Here is a 23,604-nt window from a genome sequence, read left to right as displayed (position 1 = left end):
TATGTAGTATATAGTTTGATCCTATACATGAAGTAGACACCCAGAAAATATTTATAGTCCAGGAATTTATCCTTGACCTCTGAAGAAATTAGTATATGATTGGTTTATCCTTAACTATTTTTTTTTTGTTATCTTGGTATGATCAACTGCCATTATTGTTTTAGTCTCCAAATCCTAGAATTTTTTTCTCAGTCTCCTGCTGTCATCTTCACTCATCCTAAAATGATACAGCTCACAGTTGGTGTAACAGATGAAACAGGAAACTAATTAGCAGCTGTTGTCCATCTGTGTGTTTATATTAAATATGTTAAAATAAAACTGCATTTGCATTCTGAATACGCTAAGTCCATAAAATCTAATCTTGGGTAAAGGATCTGTCTTTGTTTTGACTTCTATAGTAGACTATGTGATAAAGCAAAAAAAAGGTTTATCCCAGAATCAGGATTACAGTAACTTAAGGCAGATACAATTTTTTCCACTTTTATTGAGATATAATTGACATCCAGCACTATATAAGTTTAAGGTGTACAGTATAATCATTTGACTTATAGTAGTTCTATATTTAGTTTTCTAAGGACCCTCCATACTGTTCTCCATAGGATTGTACCAATTTACATTCCCATCAACAGTGTAGGAGGGTTCCCTTTTCTCCACACCCTCTCCAGCATTTATTGTTTATAGGTTTTTTGATGATGGCCATTCTGACCAGTGTGAGGTGATACCTCATTGTAGTTTTGATTTGCATTTCTCTAATATTTAGTGATGTTGAGCATCTTTTCATGTGCCTCTTGGCCATCAGTATGTCTTCTTTGGAGAAATGTCTATTTAGGTCTTCTGCACTGGGCATATATCCAGAGAAAATCATAATTTGAAAAGATACATGCACCACAATGTTCATTGCAGCACTATTTACAATAGCCAAGACATGGAAGCAACCTAAATGTCCTTCGACAGAGGAGTGGATAAAGAAGATGTGGTTCATATATACAATGGAATATTACTCAGCCATAAAAAGAACAAAATAATGCCATTTGCAGCAACATGGATGGACCTAGAGATTGTCATACTGAGTGAAATAAGTCAGACAGAGAAAGAAAAATATCATATATGATATCGCTTATATATGGAATCTAAAAGAATGGTACACGTGAACTTATTTACAAAACAGAAATAGAGTCACAGATACAGAAAACAAACTTATGGTTACAAGGTGGGAAACATGGGAGAGGAATAAATTGGGAGATTGGGATTGACATATACACACTACTATATATAAAGTAGATAACTAATACGGACCTACTATATAGCACAGGGAACTCTACTCAATACTCTCTAATGACCTATATGGGAAAAGAATCTAAAAAACAGTGGATATATGTATATGTATAACTGATTCACTTTACTGTACACCTGAAACTAACACAACCTTGTAAATCAACTATACTCCAATAAAAATCTTTTAAAAATCATCTGACCACATTATGAAATGATTACCACAATGAATTTAGTGAACATCCATCATCTCGTATAGATATAAAAGAAAAGAAAAAAACATTTTTTCCTTGTGATGAGAAGTCTTAGGATTTGCTCTCTTAACAACTTCCATGTATAATACACAGCAGTGTTAGTTATATTAATCATGTTGTACATTACATCCCTAGTATTTATTTATCTTGTAACTGGAAGTTGGTACCTTTCTACCACCTTCATCCAATTCCCCCTCGCCTCACCACCTGCCTCTGGTAATCAAAAGTCCAATCTCTTTTTCTATGGGTTTGTTTGTTTGTTTGTTAAGTGTAATTGACCTACAACACTATGTTAGTTCCTGGTATACAACATAGTGACCCAATATTTCTATACATTACAAGATGACCACCATAATAAGATTAGTTACCATCTGTTACCATACAAAGATATATTATTATTGACTGTATTCCCACACTGTACATTTTATCCCTTTGACTCATTTATTTTATGTTTGTACCTCTTAATTGCCCTCACCTATTACAGTCATCTCCCCCATCCCCTCCCCTCTAGCAACCACCTGTTTTTTCTCTGTATCTACGACTCTGTTTCTGTTTTGGTTTTTTTTGTTTGTTTTTTTATATTTTAAAATATTTAGATAATGCTATTACATATATTAATAAATATCAACCAAGCAGAGAAATAGGTATAAAAAATATAACCAGTTATTGACTTTTTTTTTTAGGGCTTGCTTTAGTAAATCAAGTATTGATCTCTCCCATTTGGAGCTTTGCTCTATTCCACTCTCCACTCCTCAGTGAAATGGATTCATTGGTCTTGGCTTCTTCTTAGCAAATCGTAATCCACATAACAAAATATAAGCTGTTCATCTCAGCCAATTTGGTCTTTTCTTTATGAGCAGAGGCTCACAGAAGTCTTCCATGGAGACCCAAAGAAACCATCTCCTAAAAGTACGATTTGAAATCATCTACCTGAAACATGTCTTCTCTCCACATTATTTTAATAAGCATTATAAACCTCTCCCCACCTTTTCTCCGAGATTTTCTTCTGACCCAGAATTAGGTGCTTTTCATGGACTCTAAGAAACTTTTCTGCCACACCCTAGGTGTTGTTTTGTTTCTTTTTCTTCTTTTTTTCTTTTTCTGGCTTTTTGCTTTTGCTTTGTTTTTGGTCAATAAAAGTCATTAAAATGCAGGAATGTGTTTGGAGGCATGGCAAAGCCAGCAGTTAGCTACTCTCTCATTATTGTTCATTAGCAAAAGCAGCGCAGCCTCACCACACCCAGAGGGAAACTTAAGAGTCATCGCAGCCATAAGAAATGCAGTGGCTCACTCAAATGTAGTGTTAATCAGTAACTACAAACAGTTACATGTGTTTAACAAGTTTGATCTGGAAATTAAAAAATTATCTAAGTCATGAGATATTGAAAATCTTGCAAGAGACAAGATTATTTTTACTGGGAAGTAAGAAAAAACTGAAAAGCCCTATTTAGCAAAACCTTAAGATATTCCCCATCAGAGGCAAGATATTTGGTTCTCTCCAGTCAAAGCAGAAGCCTCAATATCCATGAGAAACAGCCGTCAGTGTCAGTGGAGGGAAGGCATACCTCCCCAAGGTCCTTTAGGTGGGAAACAAAAGCCCAAAATCTCTTAAATTCTACGATTAGCATTAGTACTGTCTAGATGTGAGAATGTGTCAGATTTACCATTGAAGGTATGGAAGGACCGCAGCCAACACTTCTTCAATCACAAATGTTATGGTTTTCGAGGGAACTTCGTGCCAGTGTCTCTACATGTTCCCGTGAAGAAACAGTTTAGTGCATTTACCAAGGAAGCCTAAGTTAGGAAAATGTTTATGACTCATTTTTTGAAATGCTAAATTAAACTTAAATAGTTAAGTTTACTAAAGTTATAGGGCCTATGTGTTAAGTCACAATTTTACTACCCTACTGAAAAATGATGCTAATTTTTCTTTAATCCTATTTCCATTTTTTGTCATTTGCATGCAGTGCAGCCTCATTGGGTTATAATATGTAGGATCTATACTACTTAGCCAGCTACAGACATATCAAAAAATCACAAACCTTCTCAGTTTTCCCAAATAAATGGAATTAACTTTAAAAATGTAACTTTTAATAAGAGTTGAGGTGGGTAAAGGAGAAGAATGGAAACGTCTTTCTCTTCATTTTGGCAAATTTTTATAAATGTGAGAATTATTTCCTCCTGACGAGTCAGTTGAGTGGCTTAAGTAATGTGCTTTCTAGGCCATCAGGTAACATATGGCAAATAGTTTTTGTTTTGGGGACTTTGCTCTATTCTACTCTCCACTCCTCAGTGAAGTGGATTCATTGGTCTTGGCTTATTCTTAGCAAATAGAAATCCACATGACAAAGTATAAGCATCCTACCTAGTAAATTCTCAGAGACAACAATGAGAACTTCTTTAAAACAAGTGTAAAATAGGTCCTGACCTTTTAAATGATTAAAGTTATATTCCAATGAATGTAAACTTAACAGAGACAATGAAATCTCCAAGAGTTAGATTATTACTACACTCTGTTATTAACGTGGTCAAAAGGCTATTTTCCATAAGTTCCCACCTCTCCTTCCATCTCCACACCTACAAAAACATCCATAGAAAGAATGATAGGTTGGTTAGTAGTAAAATCTACACGCTAAATGTTAGGTGAAAGTCTTTAAGAAACAAAGGCACGACAGGAGAGTTTGCAGCGAAACAAAACATGGCCATTGGTATCATCCTTTAAGACTACATGATAATAAATACATGAATAATAAATCAATTTTCTAAATCATTTGAATTCAGGATGTATGCATCAGAAAGGCCAATATAGTTACTGTTCCCTGTAAAAGTGCTCACTGCTTTTTATGCATTTAATTAAATTTTAGAAATTAAAAAGTTTTTAAACTTAAGGTTTCTAGAAATTTAAATTTCATTCCTGATATAAAGTGAGTTTGCTTCTTTCAGTGATAGCCATGCAACCCAGAAAAATTAACCTGGAATTTGCAGCAATATGTTTTCTTAATTTCATGACTAATCAAGTATTTATGAAATCAAATCAAGTTTTTATCAAACAGAGCACTATACTTGTATATGTGCGTGAAATATACAGTACACGTTATTAAATCCTTATTTCATTTATGAAATGTCTTCACTTTTTTCCTATTACTGAGTTAAATGCTTTCCTGCCAAGCCTGTTTGTATCAAAATCTACAAAGGTAATTCATTTCATGCACTCCTCAGCTTCACCTATAGAAAGAATTGGGGCTTGTCATGATGCCAAATGAGATTTTCAATAAAATATCAAACATGAGACAATGCACTATGAACAAGAGACATAAAGTTTCTTCTCATGAAGAAACATGAAGACAGAAATGCAGACATTGACCTTGGGGGCTGTGACTTGTCTCTCCTCTAGCTAGCAGCACCATCATTCCTAGAGTTCACTGTGATTAGTAGAAGTTTCACACAGACCTGATTTCTCGCTGCACAGCTTGTCAGCGAGGTAGTGTGCCTCCTGGGCCATAAGTGAGAACATTTCATCTTCGTACTCTTCCATTATAGTTTCACACGCGAATTTCAAATGTCTGTAAGCATCAGAATAAAAATAGAATTTTAAAAATTCTTTGTATATTTTGTCTCCTTTCCTTGGAGCAAATCTCTTGAAATTCTTCTCCTTAATCACGGGGTCTTCTTCAAGCTTGTAGTCATTCATTCGCTCACACACTTTATCCAAGCGGTCTGTGAGGAATGCCTCTGACTGGGCTAAGGGAATCGAATCACACCTCTCGCAGGTGCAGCTGCGCTGTCTTTGGAACAGCTGGTGCCCGTCTCCGCGTGCCCCTCTCCCTCCGGAATCCAGCGAGGATTCAGAGGACCCTTTGGCCCACGCCTCTGTTTCTGTTTTGATATGTATGTTCATTTGTCTTGTTTTTTAGATTCCATATGTAAGTGAATCATAGAGTATTTGTCTTTCTCTGTCTGACTTATTTCACTTAGCATAATACCCTCTAGGTCTATCCATGTTGTCACAAATGGCAAGATTCCATTCATTTTTATGGCTGAGTAGTATTCCATATACAGTATATACACACACCATCTCTTCTTTATCCATTCATCTATCAATGGACACTTAATTGCTTACGTATCTTCACTATTGTGAATAATGCTACAGTGAACGTAGCGGCACATATATCTTTTCAAATTAGTGATTTTGTTTTCTTTGGAAAACTACCCAGAAGTAGAATTGCTGGATCATATGGTAGTTCTATTTTTAATTTTTTAAGAACCTCCATAGTGGCCACACCAATTTACATCCCACCAACACTGCACAAGCGTGCCCTTTTCTCCATATCCTTGCCAACACTTGTTATTTGTTGTCTTTTTTATAATAGCCATTCTGACAGGTATGAGTTGATATCTCGTTATGGTTTTGATTTGCAATTCTGTGATGATTAATTATGCTGAGCATCTTGTCATGTGCCTGCTGGCCATCTAAATATCTTATTTGGGAAAATATCTATTCAGGTCTTCTGCCCATCTTTTTTTTCAATTAATTTTTATTGGAGTATAGTTGCTTTATAATATTGTGTTCATTTCTAATGTACAGCAAAATGAATCAGTTGTACATATACATATATCCCCTCTCTTTTTGGATTTCCTTCCCTTTTAGGTCACCACAATGCATTGAGTTCCCTGTGCTATACAGTGTATTGTCGTTAAGTTACCTATTTTATACATGGTATCAATACTGTATATATGTGAATCCCAGTCTCCCAATTCTGCCCATTTTAAAATCAGGTTGTTTGTTTTTTTGATATTGAGTTGTATGAGCTATTTATATATGCTGTATATTAACCCTGTATTGGTCATATCATTTGCAAATATTTTCTCCCATTCAATAGTCTGCCTTTTCATTCTGTTGATAGTTTCCTTCTCTGTGCAAAAGGTTTTTAATTAACAAATATAGTCCCATTTGTTAATTTTTGCTTTTTTTTCCTTTACCTGGGGAAACATATCCAAAAAAAATATTGCTACAACCAATGTAAAACAGCATACCGCCCATGTTTTCTTCTCGGAGTTTTATGGTTTCTGGTCTTACACTTAGGTCTTTAATCCATCTTTAGTTTATTTTTGTATATGGTGTAAGAAATTAGGCAAGTTTGAGTCTTCTGCAAGTAACTGTCAAGTTTTCCCAACAACATTCATTGAAGAGACTGTCTTTTCTCCATTGTGTATTCTTGCCTCCGTCGTATATTAATTGACCATAAGTCTGGGTTTATTTCTGGGCTCTCTATCCTGTTTCATTGATCTATGGGTCTGTTTTTGTGCCAGTGCCATACTGTTTTGATTGTTGTAGCTTTGTAGTGTAATTTGAAATCAGGGAGCTTGATACCTCCAACTTTGTTCTTCTTCTCAAGATTGTTTTGGCTATTCAAAGTCTTTTGTGTTTCCATACAAAATTTTAAATTATTTATTCTAGTTCTGTGAAAAAATGCCATTGGTATTTTGATAGGGATTACATGAAACCTGTAGATTGCCTTGGGTAGTATGGTAATTTTAACAATATTAATTCTTCCAATTCATGGACACAGTCAGTGTATCTTTCTACTTGTGTCATCTTTAATTTCTTTCATCGATGTTTTATAGTTTTCCAAGTACTGGTCTTTTACCTCCTTAGGTAGTTTTATTCCTAGGTATATTTTTTCTTTTTGACACAGTTGTAAATGAGATTATTTTCCTGATTTCTCTTTCTGATAGTTTGTTGTTAGTGTATAGAAACACAACAGATTTATGTATATTAATTTTGTATCCTGCAACTTTACTGAATTCATTTATTAGTTCTAACAGTTTTTTTGCTGGTGTCTTTAGGATTTTCTATATATAGTATCATGTCATCAGCAAACAGTGACAGTTTTACTTTTTCCTTTCCAATTTGGATGCCTTTTATTTCTTTCTCTTGTCTGATTGCTGTGGCTAGGACTTTCAATGCTATGTTGAATAAAAGTGGGTATCCTTGTCCTGTTCCTGATCTTAGAGGAAATGCTTTCAGCTTTTCACCATTGAGTATGATGTTGGCTGTAGGTTTGTCATATATGATCTTTATTATGTTGAGGTATGTAGCCTCTGTAACCACTTTATTGAGAGTTTTTATTATACATGGATGTTGAATTTTGTCAAAAGCTTTTTCTACATCTATTGAGATGATCATATGATTTTTATTCTTCAGTTTGTTAATGTGGTGTATCACATTAATTGATTTGTGGATATTGGACCATCATTGCCTCCCTGGAATAAATCTTACTTGATCATGATATATGACCCTTTTAACATATTGTTGAATTCTGTTTGCTAATATTTCATTGAGGATTTCTACATCTATGTTCATCAGTGATTTTGGCCTATAATTTTCTTTTTTGTGTGATATCTTTGTTTTGATATCAGGTGATGCTGACCTCGTATATGAGTTCAGAAGCATTCCTTCCATCTCAGTTTTTTTGGAATAATGTGAGAAGTGTAGGCATTAATGGTTCTTTAAAAATTTGATAAAATTCACCTGTGAAGCCATCTGTTAATGGACTTTTGTTTGGTGGGAATTTTTTAAATTACTGAATCAATTTCATTACTGGCAATTGGTCTGTTCGTATTTTCTAATTCTTCCTGAGTCAGTCTTAGGAGATTGTACGTTTGTAGGAATTTATCCATTTCTCCAAGGTTATCCATTTTATTGACATATAATTGTTTGTAATAATTATTTATGAACTATTGTATTTCTATGGTATCAGTTGTAACTTCTTTTTCATTTATGATTTTATTTATTTGTGTCCTCCCTCTTTTTTTCCTGATGAGTCTGGCTAAAGGTGTACCAATTTTGTTTATCTTTTCAAGGAACCAGCTGTTAGTTTCATTGATCTTTTCTATTGCTTTTTTAGTCTCTATTTCATTTATTTCTCCTCTGATCTTTATATTTCTTTCCTTCTATTAACATTGGGTTTTGTTTGTTCTTTTTCTAGTTTCCCTTTAGGTGTAGGTTAGGTTGTTTATTTTAGATTTTTCTTGTTTCCTGAGATAGGCTTATATCACTATAAACTACCCTCTTTGAAATGCTTTTACTCTGTCCCATAGTTTTTGGTTGTTGTGCTTCCATTTTCATTTTTGTTTAGGTACTTTTTTACTTCCTCTTTGGTTTCTTCAGTGATTCATTGGTTATTTAGTAGCATATTATTTGGCCTCCACGTTTGGGGTTTTTTTTGCAGTTTTTTTCCTTATAGTTAATTTCTAATCTCATAGTGTTGTGGTCAGAAAAGATGTTTGATATGATTTCAGTGTTCTTAAATTTAATGAGCCTTGTTTTGTGACCTAGTATGTGTTCTATCCTAGAGAATGTTCCACATGCACTTGAAAAGTATGTGTATTCTGCTGCTTTGGATGAAATGGTCTGTATGTATCAACTAAGTTCATCAGGTCTAATGTGTCATTTAAGGCCAATGTTTCCTTATTAATTTTCTGTCTGGGTGATCTGTCCATTGATGTGAGTGGGGTGTTGAAGTCCCTACTGTTATTGTGTTACTATCAATTTCTTTCTTTATGTTTGTTAATATTTGTTTTATGTATTTAGGTTCTCCTATGTTGGGTACATATATATTTTACATTGTTATATCTTCTTGTTGGATTGATCTCTTTATCATTATGTAATGTCCTTCTTTGTCTCTTGTAACATTCTCCATTTTAAAGTCCATTTTGTCTTGCATTAGTATTGCTACTTCAACTTTCTTTTCTATTTGCAAGGAGTATCTTTTTCCATCCCCTCCCTTTTGGTCTATGTGTGTCTTTAGATCTGAAGTCAGTCTCTTGCAGGCAGCATATATATGGTTGTTTTTTTTTTTAATTTATTCAGCCACTCTCTATCTTTTGATTGGGGCATTTAATCCATTTACATTTAAAGTTATTATTGATAGGTGTGTACTGATTGCCATTTTGTTACTTGTTTTTGTAGGTCTTTTTTGTTCCTCTCTTCCTCTTTTGCTCTTTTCCCTTGTGATTTGATAACTATCTTTATTGTTATGTTTGGATTCCTTTCTCTTTTTGTATATATATCTTTTATAGATTTTTGGTTTGTACTTATCATGAGGTTTGCATACACATATACATGATTATTTTAAGTTGATGCTTTCTTAAGTCCAAATGCATTCTAACAACCCTGCATTTTTACTTTCCCCTACATGTTTAATATTTTTGACATCATATTTTATATCTTTTTGTTTGCATACCCTTAACTACTTACTGTGAATATAGATGATTTTACTACTTTTTTCATTTAAGCTTCCTACTAGCTTTATGAGTGGTTGGTTTACTACATTTACTGTATATTTGCCTTTGCCAATGAGATTTTCTACTAGTCTTCAGGTCATTCTCATCGATAGTTTCTCTGTAAATTGTTGTGATTTTGGTGTGCCCATAGCAGGAGGTGAGCTCAGGGTCTTCCTACTCTGCCATCTTGGCCCTATTCCAGATAGAAATTTTAAAAAGCAGAGTCTGAACTGAAAGTGGACCCCCAATACCCACTGAAATCTGAGTAGATATAATAGTCAAAAGATATCATACCCTTTAGACATATTCCTCCTTCACAGAAACTGATTAGTATGTAAAGTCTTGAGAAAGCCACATTCATTTTGATAGATTTATTTTGAGATATACTTCTTTCTCTTTTATCTACCTTTCTATTAACTTTAAGCTTTTTTGACATCTAATTAAGTTACAACTCTAGGAAGAGTTGTTATTATTATTGGTGACCATCTTCCAAGATGAAGGTGAATGTCACAGCTTGGGGGAGGAAAAATGCTTCTATTTTTTTCACTCAAGTCAAATAGTCAAATGTTCCTGGTGTCCAAAAAGTGAGAGGGAGACACGTGTGATCTACAAGCTGAGTATTATATTGCAATGCCTGCATCAGTTTCTCCATTTCTGGTTCAGTCTATATACGTGAAGAGAAAATAGTCATTGTGTTAATTATATAAATTTTGGTATTTCCATACAATACAATATCTTAGAATTGAAAGGAATTTCTGATGTTAGCTTCTCCAATATTTTACTCAGTGGAGGTGTTAGAGAAAATTTCTAACAGCTGGCCATCAGGTTTCTGTTTGATGCTTTTAGTGAGAAAGATATTATTTGCCTCATGAGGAGAACATTTATTGTTGGATGGCTGTTATGGCAAGGATGTTTTTCTATTACCCTGAGCCAAAGTCTTTATCCCTGTTTCTCTTATCCATTAGTTCTAATTCTGCCTGGAGCAACACCAAATAAATTGACTCCCTCTTCTACATGACATCCACTCAAAGAAAGTACTATTTATGATTACGTAAATGTTAGTAGTATCTTCTCTTCCACCCACAGATAATATTATTTGCCCATAATATCATTATAGTTGTAAATATTGTACATTATTTATTCCCAAAGCTACTGTGGAGAGATTAATTTGAGGCCAGTGTTCATTCATTTATTGAGTGCCTACAATGTGCAGGGATTTGGTAGGTCAGTCAAGAAGCCTAGATAAAATGAGAACATGACTTGTGAGACAGTTATATATTATTGTATCAGTTTTATAAATTTGCCTTTTATCACAATTAGTTTCCTCTCTTTATCCTTTTTAGTTCTTTTGACTTTAAATTCCACTTTGACATTAAAATGCCATTCCTGCTTTCTTGAATATTTATATTAGCCTCGTGTCTTTTGGGCATACCTTTTATTTTTATTCTTTCATCTCTTTTAAGTGTATCCCTTATAAATAACATCCAAATGGGAATTGAGCTTTAAAAAACTCAATCTTGCATCTGCCTTACTGTAACCCTGATCCTAGCTTGACGTTCATTTTGCTTTACCATGAAGTTTGCTATATATTATTCTCTTGATATTTTTTCCTTCCATCTTACTTTATTTTTACTATTAATAGAACTTTGTTATTTCTTCTTTGTCCTTTTCCCTATTATTGGTTTGATGCAGGTGCTATTTTTTCCCTTTCACTCATTATTTTGGAAGGTGTGCTGTACTCTACCATTGCCCTCATGCTTTCTTTCTAATTTCTGATACTAATAATCAAATATTCATTTCTCCACTATTATATTTTTAAAAGGTGCTCACTATATCCCTCCTACAAGGCCTTCCTATTTCCTCCATGCACATCCTACACCAATGAGACTTTGAGAACACTTTTACTTCTCCCATCTCCTCCCACTCCCTCAACTTTTAGGCATTGCTGAGATAATGCTTTTAAATCTAGACTATTACTAAGTTTTCTCTTGCAGTATGTCTCTATAACTTCTGGGAAATCCATGTTTAGTACATATATTATAATCCCCCAGTTTATTTGATTGTTATTCATTTAGATTTAGTTATATAGTTTATAAATATGTGTGTATTTTACTAGTGTTTTCTCTACTCTTCATCTTCCCCTATCTTGAGGTCTCTGATCTGGTTAATATTTTTCATTTAGAGTCATTTTTCCAGAACATTACTTGCTGATTTATTATCTAAATTTTTACATTTTCACAAATATTATTCTTCTGTCCTGACAGGTGAGTGGTGTCTGACTGGATATAGGATTTGGGGGTTGCAAGCCTTTTTTCTCAGAGTATGTTGATATTAATCTACTGTTTTATAGTTTTTAGTATTGTAGGTAAGAAGTCCAAAACCAGTATTCTTTTTTTCTTTGTTAGTAAATTTTTTCTTTCTGTCTGACAGCTTGTAAGATATTCTCTTTATCCTTGAAATTATAAAATTTAACCAGGACATTTTTAGGTGTATAATTTTTTGTCAGTCTTACCTGGAACTTAGTAAATCTTTTCAATCTCCAAGCCAAGTCATTATAAATAAATGAAATTTTCCTCTATTTTCCCCTTCTATCAGTTCCTTTTTTCCCGTATGGGATTCCTATTAATAATATGTCAGTGTCTTGCTGTGTCTTCCAAATTTCTTATCATCTCCTGCATGATTTGTGTCGTTTTATATTTTTGTACATCTCTTTGAGACATTTCTACTACTTGGTTTTCCATGCCACTAATTGAGTTTCAACAGAGACTATATTCACCTTCATCTACTAAATTTTAAATTTTGAAAATTATATTTTTTGTTCCAGAACATCCTTTTAAGGTTGTAAATGAATCTCCATTAGTGCTTTAATTGTGTGTTGTTTTTGTTGTTGTTAAAATTATCTATTTCCCCCAACATGTTGATTTCACTAAGAGCCATCCTAACTATCGTTCTTATTCTTCCACCCTCCAGTTGCTGGCAGCTTAAATTGCTGGTATTTTCCTTTACCTACTGAGAGTTGTATTCACCCTCAGCCCTCAAGAAGCTGCTAGGGTGCCATAGACCTGACAGGAATGTAGTTATAGTGGAAAAGAGGATCAAAGTGGTAAAAGTCATGGAAGTCACAACTTCTGAATTGGCAAAGCAGCAATAGCAAGCTGCCAGTCTTCTATTGAAGCCTCTGTGCTTCCTGGACATTTAGTTATGAAGGTTTGGGCTTTCCCAGTTGTTAGGGATAGGGCAGTCATAGTATTTTTTAAGTAGACTTCTGGGTCAACTTAAAAATAATACCTTTGTGCTTAAACTGCATCCCAATCAGCTTCTAGTGCTTTAAATCAGTGAATGTTAGACATGGAAAGGACCTAGTCAAAATGTTCTCATTTTACAGATAAGGATAATGAGACCCCAAGAAATGATGTTCATTTTTCAAAGTCATCTCAGCGGTAGAGACAAAACTGGATTCTAGGCCCTGACACACTCAGGCTTCAGTTGACAGTTCTGTTTTCTGTCACCGAGTACTTAAATTTCTAGCATTTAGCACTAAATCAATACTCTTATAGAATGTTTTCATATAATATTGTACTCTCAGAGAACCATGGGTAGGTACTTATTTCAAGTGAAAATGGATAGAAAGTGTTAGTAAATCAAGATTAATGCTATTATTAGATTTATCTTTAAAGAAATGGTTAATCACCTTTCAAATCTAATTAAAACTGTAGTTTTTAATGAAGAAAGAATTAAATGGTATCACAATATCTCTTTAAGATCTGCTGTTCTTTGAGAAAAGGGAAGCTACTGGTATATACCTAGAAAACTTACTAATCTGCTTAATTGAACATCCCTTCGAGTGGCAATGGTGAGAAGATATTTCAAATGTAAAAAATACAAGTTATCGGTCTTTGATTGTCACTATTTGGCATACACAAATAATATTTACATACTTAGATAAAAATGATCAATAACTTTTCTGACAATGTATATAACAAAGTGTCTTTCACAGTGTGAATACTACTGTAGTTTAAAAGAATAGTAGAGTGAACATAGGTGACCTTGAACCTGTCACTACCTCTGTGAATTTCATTGACCTCTCTTGCCCTGCCTACATCATAGAGTTGTAAAATTAACACATAAGTGTGACAGTGTATTGTTCTTTTAAAACAAGAGAATTATTGTCATTAATTTTATTTCTTAAATATCAACTGATCTTATATATAAGAAGTAATGTCATATATAAGACATATAAGGTCATATTATGTTTTCATTTTACTCTCCTATCGTTGCGAAAATTAATATGCTATGCTCTCTATTTAACAAAACTGAGAAAATCATGATTTTTATCCTACTATAATGTCCATGATTATAATCCTTGCTACCTATTTTTAATCATTATTCAGAGTAATCTCTTAGTCTTAGAAGCAAACTCAATTTTTAGTTCTTAAAAGTGAAATGGTTGGGGGGATGGAATATGAAATAAATATGGGAAAATATTAGCATTTGTCAAATCTGAGAGATGGATACATGGGTGTTATACTGTTATCTTATGTGAGAAATATTTCATCATTTAAAATATGAATCACAAAAAAGAGAGGAAATTTATGACTTGTGAGCAAGCCCTAAGTTATGTTTAATCAAAATCTTATTTAGTTTTCATCTGAATATAGGGTTCAGAACTATGTTTGTTTCATTCCGCAGAACTAACGTGTTCACAGATGCATTTTTATTGTCATCCCAGACAGATCTTCTCCTGCTGCCTTAGCATCCTCTGTTTTATGCTTTTGCATAATGGTCCATTCTCATGAGAGTTTTCCTTGTATGACATATCATATGCCTGAAAAAGCTAGACAGTCACTCTGCTTAGGCGCTCGACAAGGAAACAGGTTCTAGTCCTAGCTCTGCCACTTACTGCTCCGCCTAGCCTTTAATATGCTACTTTGCCTCTCTGAATATCACTTTCCTTTTCTGTAAAATAGGCATAATCACACTGTTCAATCTACCTCAGAGATTTATTGTGAAATAATAAATGGAGTTATATCATGCAGTATAAGTGAAGTTACAAATCCTCTGACAGTTGCCATACATTGGTCCCTGTCCCTGTAAGCTATGATCTCTTACTAGGTCCCACACACCAGAAGTATGCAACTGAAAGTAGAGTTAAAGAGATGGGCAGAGGGAGATAGAGAAGGGCAAGCCCCAAAGAGTGCTCCCAGCTCTGCTACTGAACACAATGACCCCCAAAGACCTTTCCAGTTTTAAGATTTGGTGATTTTGTGGATCCATCAGCCACAGAGAAGAAAGCAGCATTGAGTGTATTCTTTGAAACATAATAAATTATAGTAAGGACTTGCTTGATATAAAATTCCTTTTAGTTTATTTCTGCAAGTTAGAAAATATCATGTGAAGAGTTGATGACTCTGCAGTTTTACAAAATAGGAAAAAGTCTTTCCCAGATAATATGAAAACAAGGAATAAGGGGGGAAAAAAAATCACTGAAAAGTATGTTTATTTGCAGCCATCAGCTAGCCTGTCCCAGGAACTTTACCCACCTACAAAGATGTTGATGTGTATGTCACTGCTGCTTTGTTTCCAGTGACTTTGCCATAATCCTGTAGAGTTGACAAGCTATAAATTAAATATTGTAAGATTGGTAGAATTAGCAAATGTCTCTTATACTAACACAAAATTATATGTCGTGTTGATAATAGTCATTGTCCCTTCACCTGAATCACATCCCACATCACCCTGTGTTTGTGATGTTTTTCCCATTGACTCCACAGGCCAACAGTTTGGCTCAGCTGAATGATTCAGCAAGGCAAGGGGACCAGAGTGCTGGGCATGCAGTGATCAGGAATCCCTCACATACATATCTTATAGTATTTCAGTACAAAAGAGTAATTTGTTATCTTTTTCCCTAAAGCTAAATGAAAAAGATTGATGAAAAATCTGTTCAAAATACATAGTTCAAAAATACACCCATTTTTTAATATAATTCTTCCAAGATGTTTGCCCAACCAAATTAGCTTCAAAATTCATGTCAGGGATTTTTTTTAAGTTTTTTTTTTTTTTAATGTTTTACACATAGATCTGACCTTCTTTGAATACCTGGGTATCTTTTTGACTGCGTAAGCAATTAACTAGATGATTTCAAAGGATCTCTGTGTTATAGATTGAACCTCATGTGAGCCATTTTTCAAACTTTTATTGTTGTCTCCTTGGGAACTTGCTCACCAAAGCCAAACAACCTCTGGTACACTCATGGACAGGCCAGTGCTTGAGGAGCAGGAGAATTTTATCTAGAGTCAGTAAGAGAACCTAATAGTAAATGGAACTATTCAGGCTGGAACCAGGCCTAGCTTATTTATTGAGCCCTTTGGGCTTTTCACATACAGTTCTGTGAATGTATTTGAGGTCCAATCTATGATTTTCTTCTGTGTTAGTCATAGATATTCTCCTAAATAAAAACAGTCAAATATGCTAAAGTTGAACTCTGCCAGGTTGTTAGGTTTGTATGATAACTTTTGTCAGTACCACAGTAATGACAACAACAACCAACCTTTCTTATAAACTCAGTTTGTACCAGGTACTATCCCACAAACATATATATTATGTTACTTAGCCCACATAACAACCCTATACTATCCCTACTTTACAGATGGAAAACTAAGGCAAAGAAAGGTTTAGCAACTTGTCCAAGGTTCTACATCTAGCAGGTAGTAGCACCAGGATCTAAACTCAGGCAGTCTGACTCCAGAGTTCACACTCTTAATCTCTGTAATGTGCCACCTCCCAACTTTGTCTCCTGAAGAGCCTCTCCGGTAGATCTCAAGTTCCTCTCCTTACCTCTGTCACCCCGGATAAAATTTGTGCTAGTTACAAATCTCCTCCTCCTCCTCCTTTTCCTCTCTTCCTCCTCCTCCTTCATCTCCTCTCCCTCCTCCTCATCCTCCCATGAAATAGTGCATCAAGGGAAAAGGATATGAACAAACTTCACTACCATGAGAGATTTGGGAGAACATATGCTATCCCATTGAGACATCATTTGATTTCAAGTTAACAAAAACCTGCTGATTCTAGTTTAAGCAAAGGGGGGGATTTATGGGAAGATTTATGGGAAGAGTTGTCTCCTGGAGCACAAGACCAAGAATATGCCTCAGGAAGGACTAAAAACAAGAACTAGAGCATCAGAAGCCAGGATTGTTCCCTTTTTAAATGTACATGTTAAATGTCTATGGAGGGCTTCCCTGGTGGCGCAGTGGTTGAGAGTCCGCCTGCCGATGCAGGGGACACGGGTTTGTGCCCTGGTCCAGGAAGATCCCACATGCCACAGAGCGGCTGGGCCCGTGAGCCATGGCCGCTGAGCCTGCGCGTCTGGAGCCTGCGCTCCGCAATGGGAGAGGCCACAGCAGTGAGAGGCCCGCGTACTGCAAAAAAAAAAAAAAAAATGTCTATGGAGGAGAAAGGGAAATACCTCCCTTCTACACAGGGTAAAAAGTTCTTAGAAAACAAGGGTTTAGGCTGAACAAATATTCCTCAAAAGGCACCTTTTCTGTACTCCATCATTTGAAGGTAAATGCAAGTGCAGTGCACATTGCCCAGTAGCTTTGTATGCATTTAAAATTGTGACTAAACAGTCCCTTTCAGCTATTGCCTGATTTCCTATCTCTCCAGAAACCCTGATGGTTGGCATTTTGTTTTTTTCTCACTTGATTAATCTCAGGTTAGGCCTTTGCAACCCTTCTAACATCAATAGGATAAGCCTGTTGATTTCACGCCATCCTTCCTCCCAGGCCTTCCATCTGTACAATCAGAGCAGGCCTGGTGCACTTGTCTTTTCAGTTGACTGTGAGGAATCTCACTAATTTCAATCCCTAACATTCACCCTGTCCCTTTATCCTCTCAAAATATCTCATACTGTCTCTGCCTTCCTTGTTCTTTTTTTCTCTACCCTTTTCCCAATAAACACCTACTGGCTCTTTATATTTTTAGGGACCCCCCCCACCCTTTTCCCATTAGATGAAGTTCAAATTCTTGACCTTGAGAGCCCTCCAAAATCATGCCCTACACTACCTATCCCAGCCGTTCCAAGTCAGATCCCTCACCCAAGCAGTTCATTTTCCCCATTCATCGAGAACACCACAGGCTCCATCACAGTCCGATCCTCTTGCTTACAAGGCCCTTTCCCATTCCTTCCCACCTGTAAAAATTCAGCCCATTTCTCAAGGCCTAACTAAATTAAGTCATATTCCCTCTAAAGAGTCCTAAGTCTCCAACACCTAGGGCGATCGACTGTCCTGGTGTGCCTGAAATTTCCTAGGAAGTGTACCTTTCAGCGCTACATCTGAGATACTCCTAGGAAGTGTAACTTTCAGCGCTACATCTGAGATACTCCTAGGAAGTGTAACTTTCAGCGCTACATCTGAGATACTCCTAGGCAGTGTACTTTTCAGCGCTACATCTGAGATACTCCTAGGAAGTGTAACTTTCAGCGCTACATCTGAGATACTCCTAGGCAGTGTACCTTTCAGCGCTACATCTGAGATACTCCTAGGAAGTGTACCTTTCAGCGCTACATCTGAGATACTCCTAGGAAGTGTAACTTTCAGCGCTACATCTGAGATACTCCTAGGCAGTGTACCTTTCAGCGCTACATCTGAGATACTCCTAGGAAGTGTACCTTTCAGCGCTACATCTGAGATACTCCTAGGAAATGTAACTTTCAGCGCTACATCTGAGATACTCCTAGACAGTGTAACTTTCAGCGCTACATCTGAGATACTCCTAGGCAGTGTAACTTTCAGCGCTACATCTGAGATACTCCTAGGCAGTGTAACTTTCAGCGCTACATCTGAGATACTCCTAGAAAATGTAACTTTCAGCGCTACATCTGAGATACTCCTAGGAAATGTAACTTTCAGCGCTACATCTGAGATACTCCTAGGCAGTGTACCTTTCAGCGCTACATCTGAGATACTCCTAGGAAATGTAACTTTCAGCGCTACATCTGAGATACTCCTAGGAAATGTAACTTTCAGCGCTACATCTGAGATACTCCTAGGCAGTGTAACTTTCAGCACTACATCTGAGATACTCCTAGGCAGTGTAACTTTCAGCGCTACATCTGAGATACTCCTAGGCAGTGTAACTTTCAGCGCTACATCTGAGATACTCCAAGGCAGTGTACCTTTCAGCGCTACATCTGAGATACTCCTAGGCAAACTGGGATGGTTAGGCAGCCTATCCACACCTCACTGTCTCCCCTCATTATACTGCCTTGTTGAGTAAAAAGCCTGTGAAAGTACCAGTAACTACTATTTCCACACTTACAAGTTTCTTTCTCCACAATGAGTTATGCTTTTACTGTGCAGAGACCTTATTGATTCCCACTTCATACAAACTTTTGTGCTGAACTCATGTTAATGCCTACTCGTTGAATAGGTGGTCTAGTTTTTAGTTGGCACTATATTTTAAACCTTTTCCTTGTGTGTTAATTTATTTGTCTTTATTTTTTTTCCAGCCCAGATGACTTACTCAATGCCTTGAATGAGGGTATCAGTCGTGCTGATGTCATCATCACATCAGGGGGTGTGTCCATGGGGGAAAAGGTATGAAAAAATGAGGTTCATGAAGTATGCAGTTGATTAACAGTGGTGTGGTAGTCATCTGGTATCCATAACCAGACTGCCACAAAGCTGAAAATCCACAGGGCTTCAGAAATTTCTGGGCATTCTAAAAGGTATGCAGTGCAGATAAGTCAGAGAGCTTACCATCACAAATTAAATCCAGGAGTGAAGGTGTTAAAATGTAGATAGGTATTCTCTTCATAGCAGACAGATTGCTGGGTCAGTCTTCCCTCAAAGTCTCCTAGAGGTCTTGAGCCCTGGGTAGAGCAGATTGCTGCAGTCCTCTCCCAAGATCACAAAGGCTAGGCTGAGGTCTGCATTGTAGCAAAGCTATAAGAAATACTTTGCAACATGTCTGTTATCATTACCATCAAACTGCCCGATGTGCTCTGAGCATCATGAGGGCAAACCCTGAAGTTAAGAGTACTTAAATTTTAAATTTCTTATTTCCAGGGAGTATTTCGTATAAAACTTATCTTGGTTGCTAATGAACTTAATTATGGGACAGTACCTATTTGGCAGAGCAGAAGTTTGCTTTTCCAGTACTTCTGAAGAGGCAACAAGCTTATAGCTTACATAGGCTTGGCAATTGTGGCTCAATTATGGTAAGAACAGAACACTTCTGGACCTTAACCTTCTTTATTAGTGCTAACAAAGATGTCATTTATCCCAGGGATTTGCTCACAGGCCAATATAGTAAAGCATATTGGTTTTCTTTTTTTACTCTCTGTGTGGTAAGATACTTACACTAAACCTTTAATTTACTAGGAAGGAGATTTTTAGGAACTGGGCATCCCAGAGTATTCCATAGGAGCTAATAATTGTCCTTCCTAACTCCTTGAGGGGGAATCATATGAAAGAAGAACCAGGAAGAAAGAGAGAAAGCATCAATGCAGCAAACTCCTGCCAGCCTGCAAATTCTAGTCCCCAAAAGAATTCCAGTGTACCTCAGTAGCAGAAAGAAAGAAAAGTGTAAGAGAGAGAACATCTGCTTCAGCCCAAGGGCAGAGCCTGAAAACCAGTCACTGAAAAGACAGGGAAGTTAGTCAAGGAAAGATCCAGAAGCATTATGTAGCACACATGAATTTTAAGTGCAGAAACTCAGGTACACAAGAAATTTATTTATGTGATTCAACTTAAATTCTACTGTGAGTACCTATGCTACAGAACTGGCAGGAAATTTTGTTTAAGCCACTATAGGACTAATTGCCTCCAAAAATTATGCCAAAGAACTGGGAGGGGCTTAAGAGGCAACAGAGCATCAAGGAGACACATCTGGTCACCAGTCTTCGCTGGACACATCTAGAGTGTCCTTGTCATGCCATTAGATCTCAGATCTTTGTTCTTTTGGGCCATGCTAATAGCACTGGGATTATGGGGAGACTGGGAGTCTTAGGGCAGAGGAAAGGGGCCCCTGCTGCTTGTGGGACCCACAGACCTCTATCCTCTTCTCAGCCAAGGAGAAATGACTCTTCCATAGTTGCTTCCCTCAAAATCTCTCCCCACCCCCACCTCCTCCTGTTTCACATAGCCTTTGCAAAGAGTTTTCATTTTTATAAAACACCAAAAGTTTCAAGTAAACAGTATTTGCTTTCTGCCCTAAAAACTAAAGGATTGTGTGCATTACTATAAATTTTCCACCACTTACTGAATTGTAAAATAGCTCAAAGACAATGAAACGTGTAGATAATCGATAAGGATACGCTAGACTGGACATCAAATAATTGTTTCTTCCTATTTCAAGGTCTCTTAATTTTTCCTAACAGTGTCTCCCCCACCCCATATGATCAAAATAATCACAAAGATCATTACTGATCACAGAAAAGGACTGGTCTCATAGGTTTGCCCTGATTATTTAGCAACAAAAGTATTAATTAACCATATAGGTCTCCTTGAGTTTGTTTTACACATCTACAGCCATATAGCAATAGAATATTAAAATTAATGAACAATATTCCAAACAAATAAATAATGTGTTACAATATTTTTTATTTCCCTTAACATTTCATTTAGTCCCATGGTTTTCTTGTTCTGCTAGATCTTGGGTTAGCAGTCTGCTTTCTTGAAACCATCTGTTTTCATTCTAAAGAGTCCTGGGATTCCTGACTCAGTCCACTGGTACTGTACAAAAGTTATCTAAGCTATATCACCTCAGCAGCCTGTACCCTAGAGACTATTCTTTGAAGCATCAATAGTTCAAAATACCTGTGATTGTCCTTTTCCCTAGTGCTCTGTGTCTGTCTTTGTTGCAGACACAAACTATTTACTGTAACTTATATAGCAGAGCCTTCAGGCCAGCATCAAAGTAAAACAGAGGCTTTCCTTAGCTAGTAGATATTTAATAGCTGTGCTTAATTTATTACTGTAACCAATAATATTAGAAGATAAGTAAGATTCTCTATTGGTATACAGTAGGTAACTATTTCATAAAAGTTTTGGTGAGTGTTTCCCCTGAGGGTGAAAACATATTATGAACAGCAAGGGCATTGTCAAATCTCCAGATACTTCCCATAAAGCATACAATTTCTGAAACATTATATTAATGACATTTTACCTGCATAAACCTAACCTAGAGCACAGTGAGCCTTTCTTCTCAGATGTAACAGTAACTCCCTTCCTCTGAAACTCCTGTAACGGTAACATATCAAACAAACCTAACTATTTCTAATTTCTCTTTTTATAAGATGAAAGAACAAATCTTCGTGACTTTCTAGGGGCCCTCTAGGAAGTTTCAAACATAGTCTTAGGCGCTGAAGATATTCTGAAAAAAAATTTTTTCCCTAAATTTAGATCTGATCTTTAGAAGGCAAAAAAGAGTTGTCAAAAAAAAAAAAAAATTGGGCACCTGATTAAGATAGGTACCTAAGAAATATACTTGGTTACCTAATTTTTCAAAGCAACAATAAAATATTGGAAAACAAGCATAGAAGGTAACATCATAAATAATATTGGCTTATTCATGAATTATGAACCTTTGTTCTATACTTTTTCATTTCCTTAAATAATCAAAGACAAAATAAACAAAAAGGCATATTACACAAAAAGAATAACCTTACATATCATAGGGAAAGCATTAATCAGTAAAGCAAAGAAGTAAGCTCATCAAAACTGAGTGAACTTACTAAAATTTTAATATATTTCTCAGCTTCATTTCAAACACAGGTAATTAAACCAAGGCAAATCAAAGTCATTTTCAGAGTTTTGTCTTTTATTATGCTTTTTTTATATGTTGGAACAAACTGACACTTTACTTTAGAACTAAGAGTGGTCTCCAGACCAAAGAGGGTCCTGGAGACTCTTTAAGTGGGTCTGCAAGGTTAAATCTATTCTCATAATAAAACTAAGACTTTATTTGACTTTTTTATTTTCCTTCTCTCATGACTGTATAGTGAGTTTTTCCAGTGACTGTATGATCTATAATATCTCATCAGACTGAATACAGAAGCAAATAAGAGAATCCACCTGACTTCTATTAAGCTGAGCATTAAAGAGATTTTTTAAATATAGAGCAATGTATAAACAATAAGTTACTTATGTTAACATGAAATAGCTTCATCACTGCTGTTTACAAATGAACCAACAAATAAATATTCTTAACTTCTTAGTTTTAATTTCTAATACAGTAAATATCGATAGACATAACCCACATAACAAAAGCTCTAGGGATCCTTAATGGATTTTAATTTAAGAGCATGTAAAGGGTCCTGAGACCAAGTACTTTGAGTATTGGACTTTTTTTTTAATATTTTTTTTTCCTGAAAAGTGAAAGAATATGCATAGTTTACTTGTCTGTCATGATTACTTCTAACATAATTGCAACCACCCATATTTATTATAATGTTTAAGAAAATCACTAATTTCTATTTCACAGAAAAAATTAGGGGGCATCAGTCATTGACAAATCATATGTAAGCATTTTAGCAGACTAGCAAAGTTCATAAACACAGAATACAACTTTGTACAGCCACACACATCCCCTTTGTACCTTCTTAATGTAGCAAAAATGAAAACATACTCATTAACACGACCCAAAGATATATCTATCCTCTCTATGGCATATTAAAATAAGAAGCAAAGTATAATGTATTAACTAAAAGTCATGCTTAGTAAGCAGTGATCAAGTATCCTATTGTACTTAGAAATCAAGGTATCTCATGATTATTCATTAATTAATCAAT

General features: G+C 35.7%; 2 protein-coding genes across 9 annotated transcripts in view; one reads left to right on the top strand and one right to left on the bottom strand.

Annotated features, from left to right (window-relative positions):
* The window catches only part of GPHN (gephyrin), a 624,681-nt gene that overhangs the window by 576,224 nt on the left and 24,853 nt on the right, over positions 1-23,604 (top strand). For all 8 annotated transcript variants that reach the window (XM_065872421.1, XM_065872425.1, XM_065872422.1 and 5 more), the window contains one exon: positions 19,321-19,408. In XM_065872421.1, the coding sequence (XP_065728493.1) occupies positions 19,321-19,408 (88 nt within the window). The remainder of the gene's footprint in view (positions 1-19,320; positions 19,409-23,604) is intronic.
* On the bottom strand, positions 4,939-5,217 carry LOC136119403 (protein canopy homolog 1-like). The gene has a single exon (XM_065872920.1). It carries the CDS (start codon positions 5,215-5,217, stop codon positions 4,939-4,941), a length of 279 nt encoding a protein of 92 aa, XP_065728992.1.

Source organism: Phocoena phocoena, chromosome 2, assembly GCF_963924675.1.
Source record: "Phocoena phocoena chromosome 2, mPhoPho1.1, whole genome shotgun sequence".
Taxonomy (NCBI): Eukaryota; Metazoa; Chordata; class Mammalia; order Artiodactyla; family Phocoenidae; genus Phocoena; species Phocoena phocoena.
Note: the sequence above shows the minus strand (reverse complement) of the source record. Positions and strands in the feature narration are given on the sequence as shown.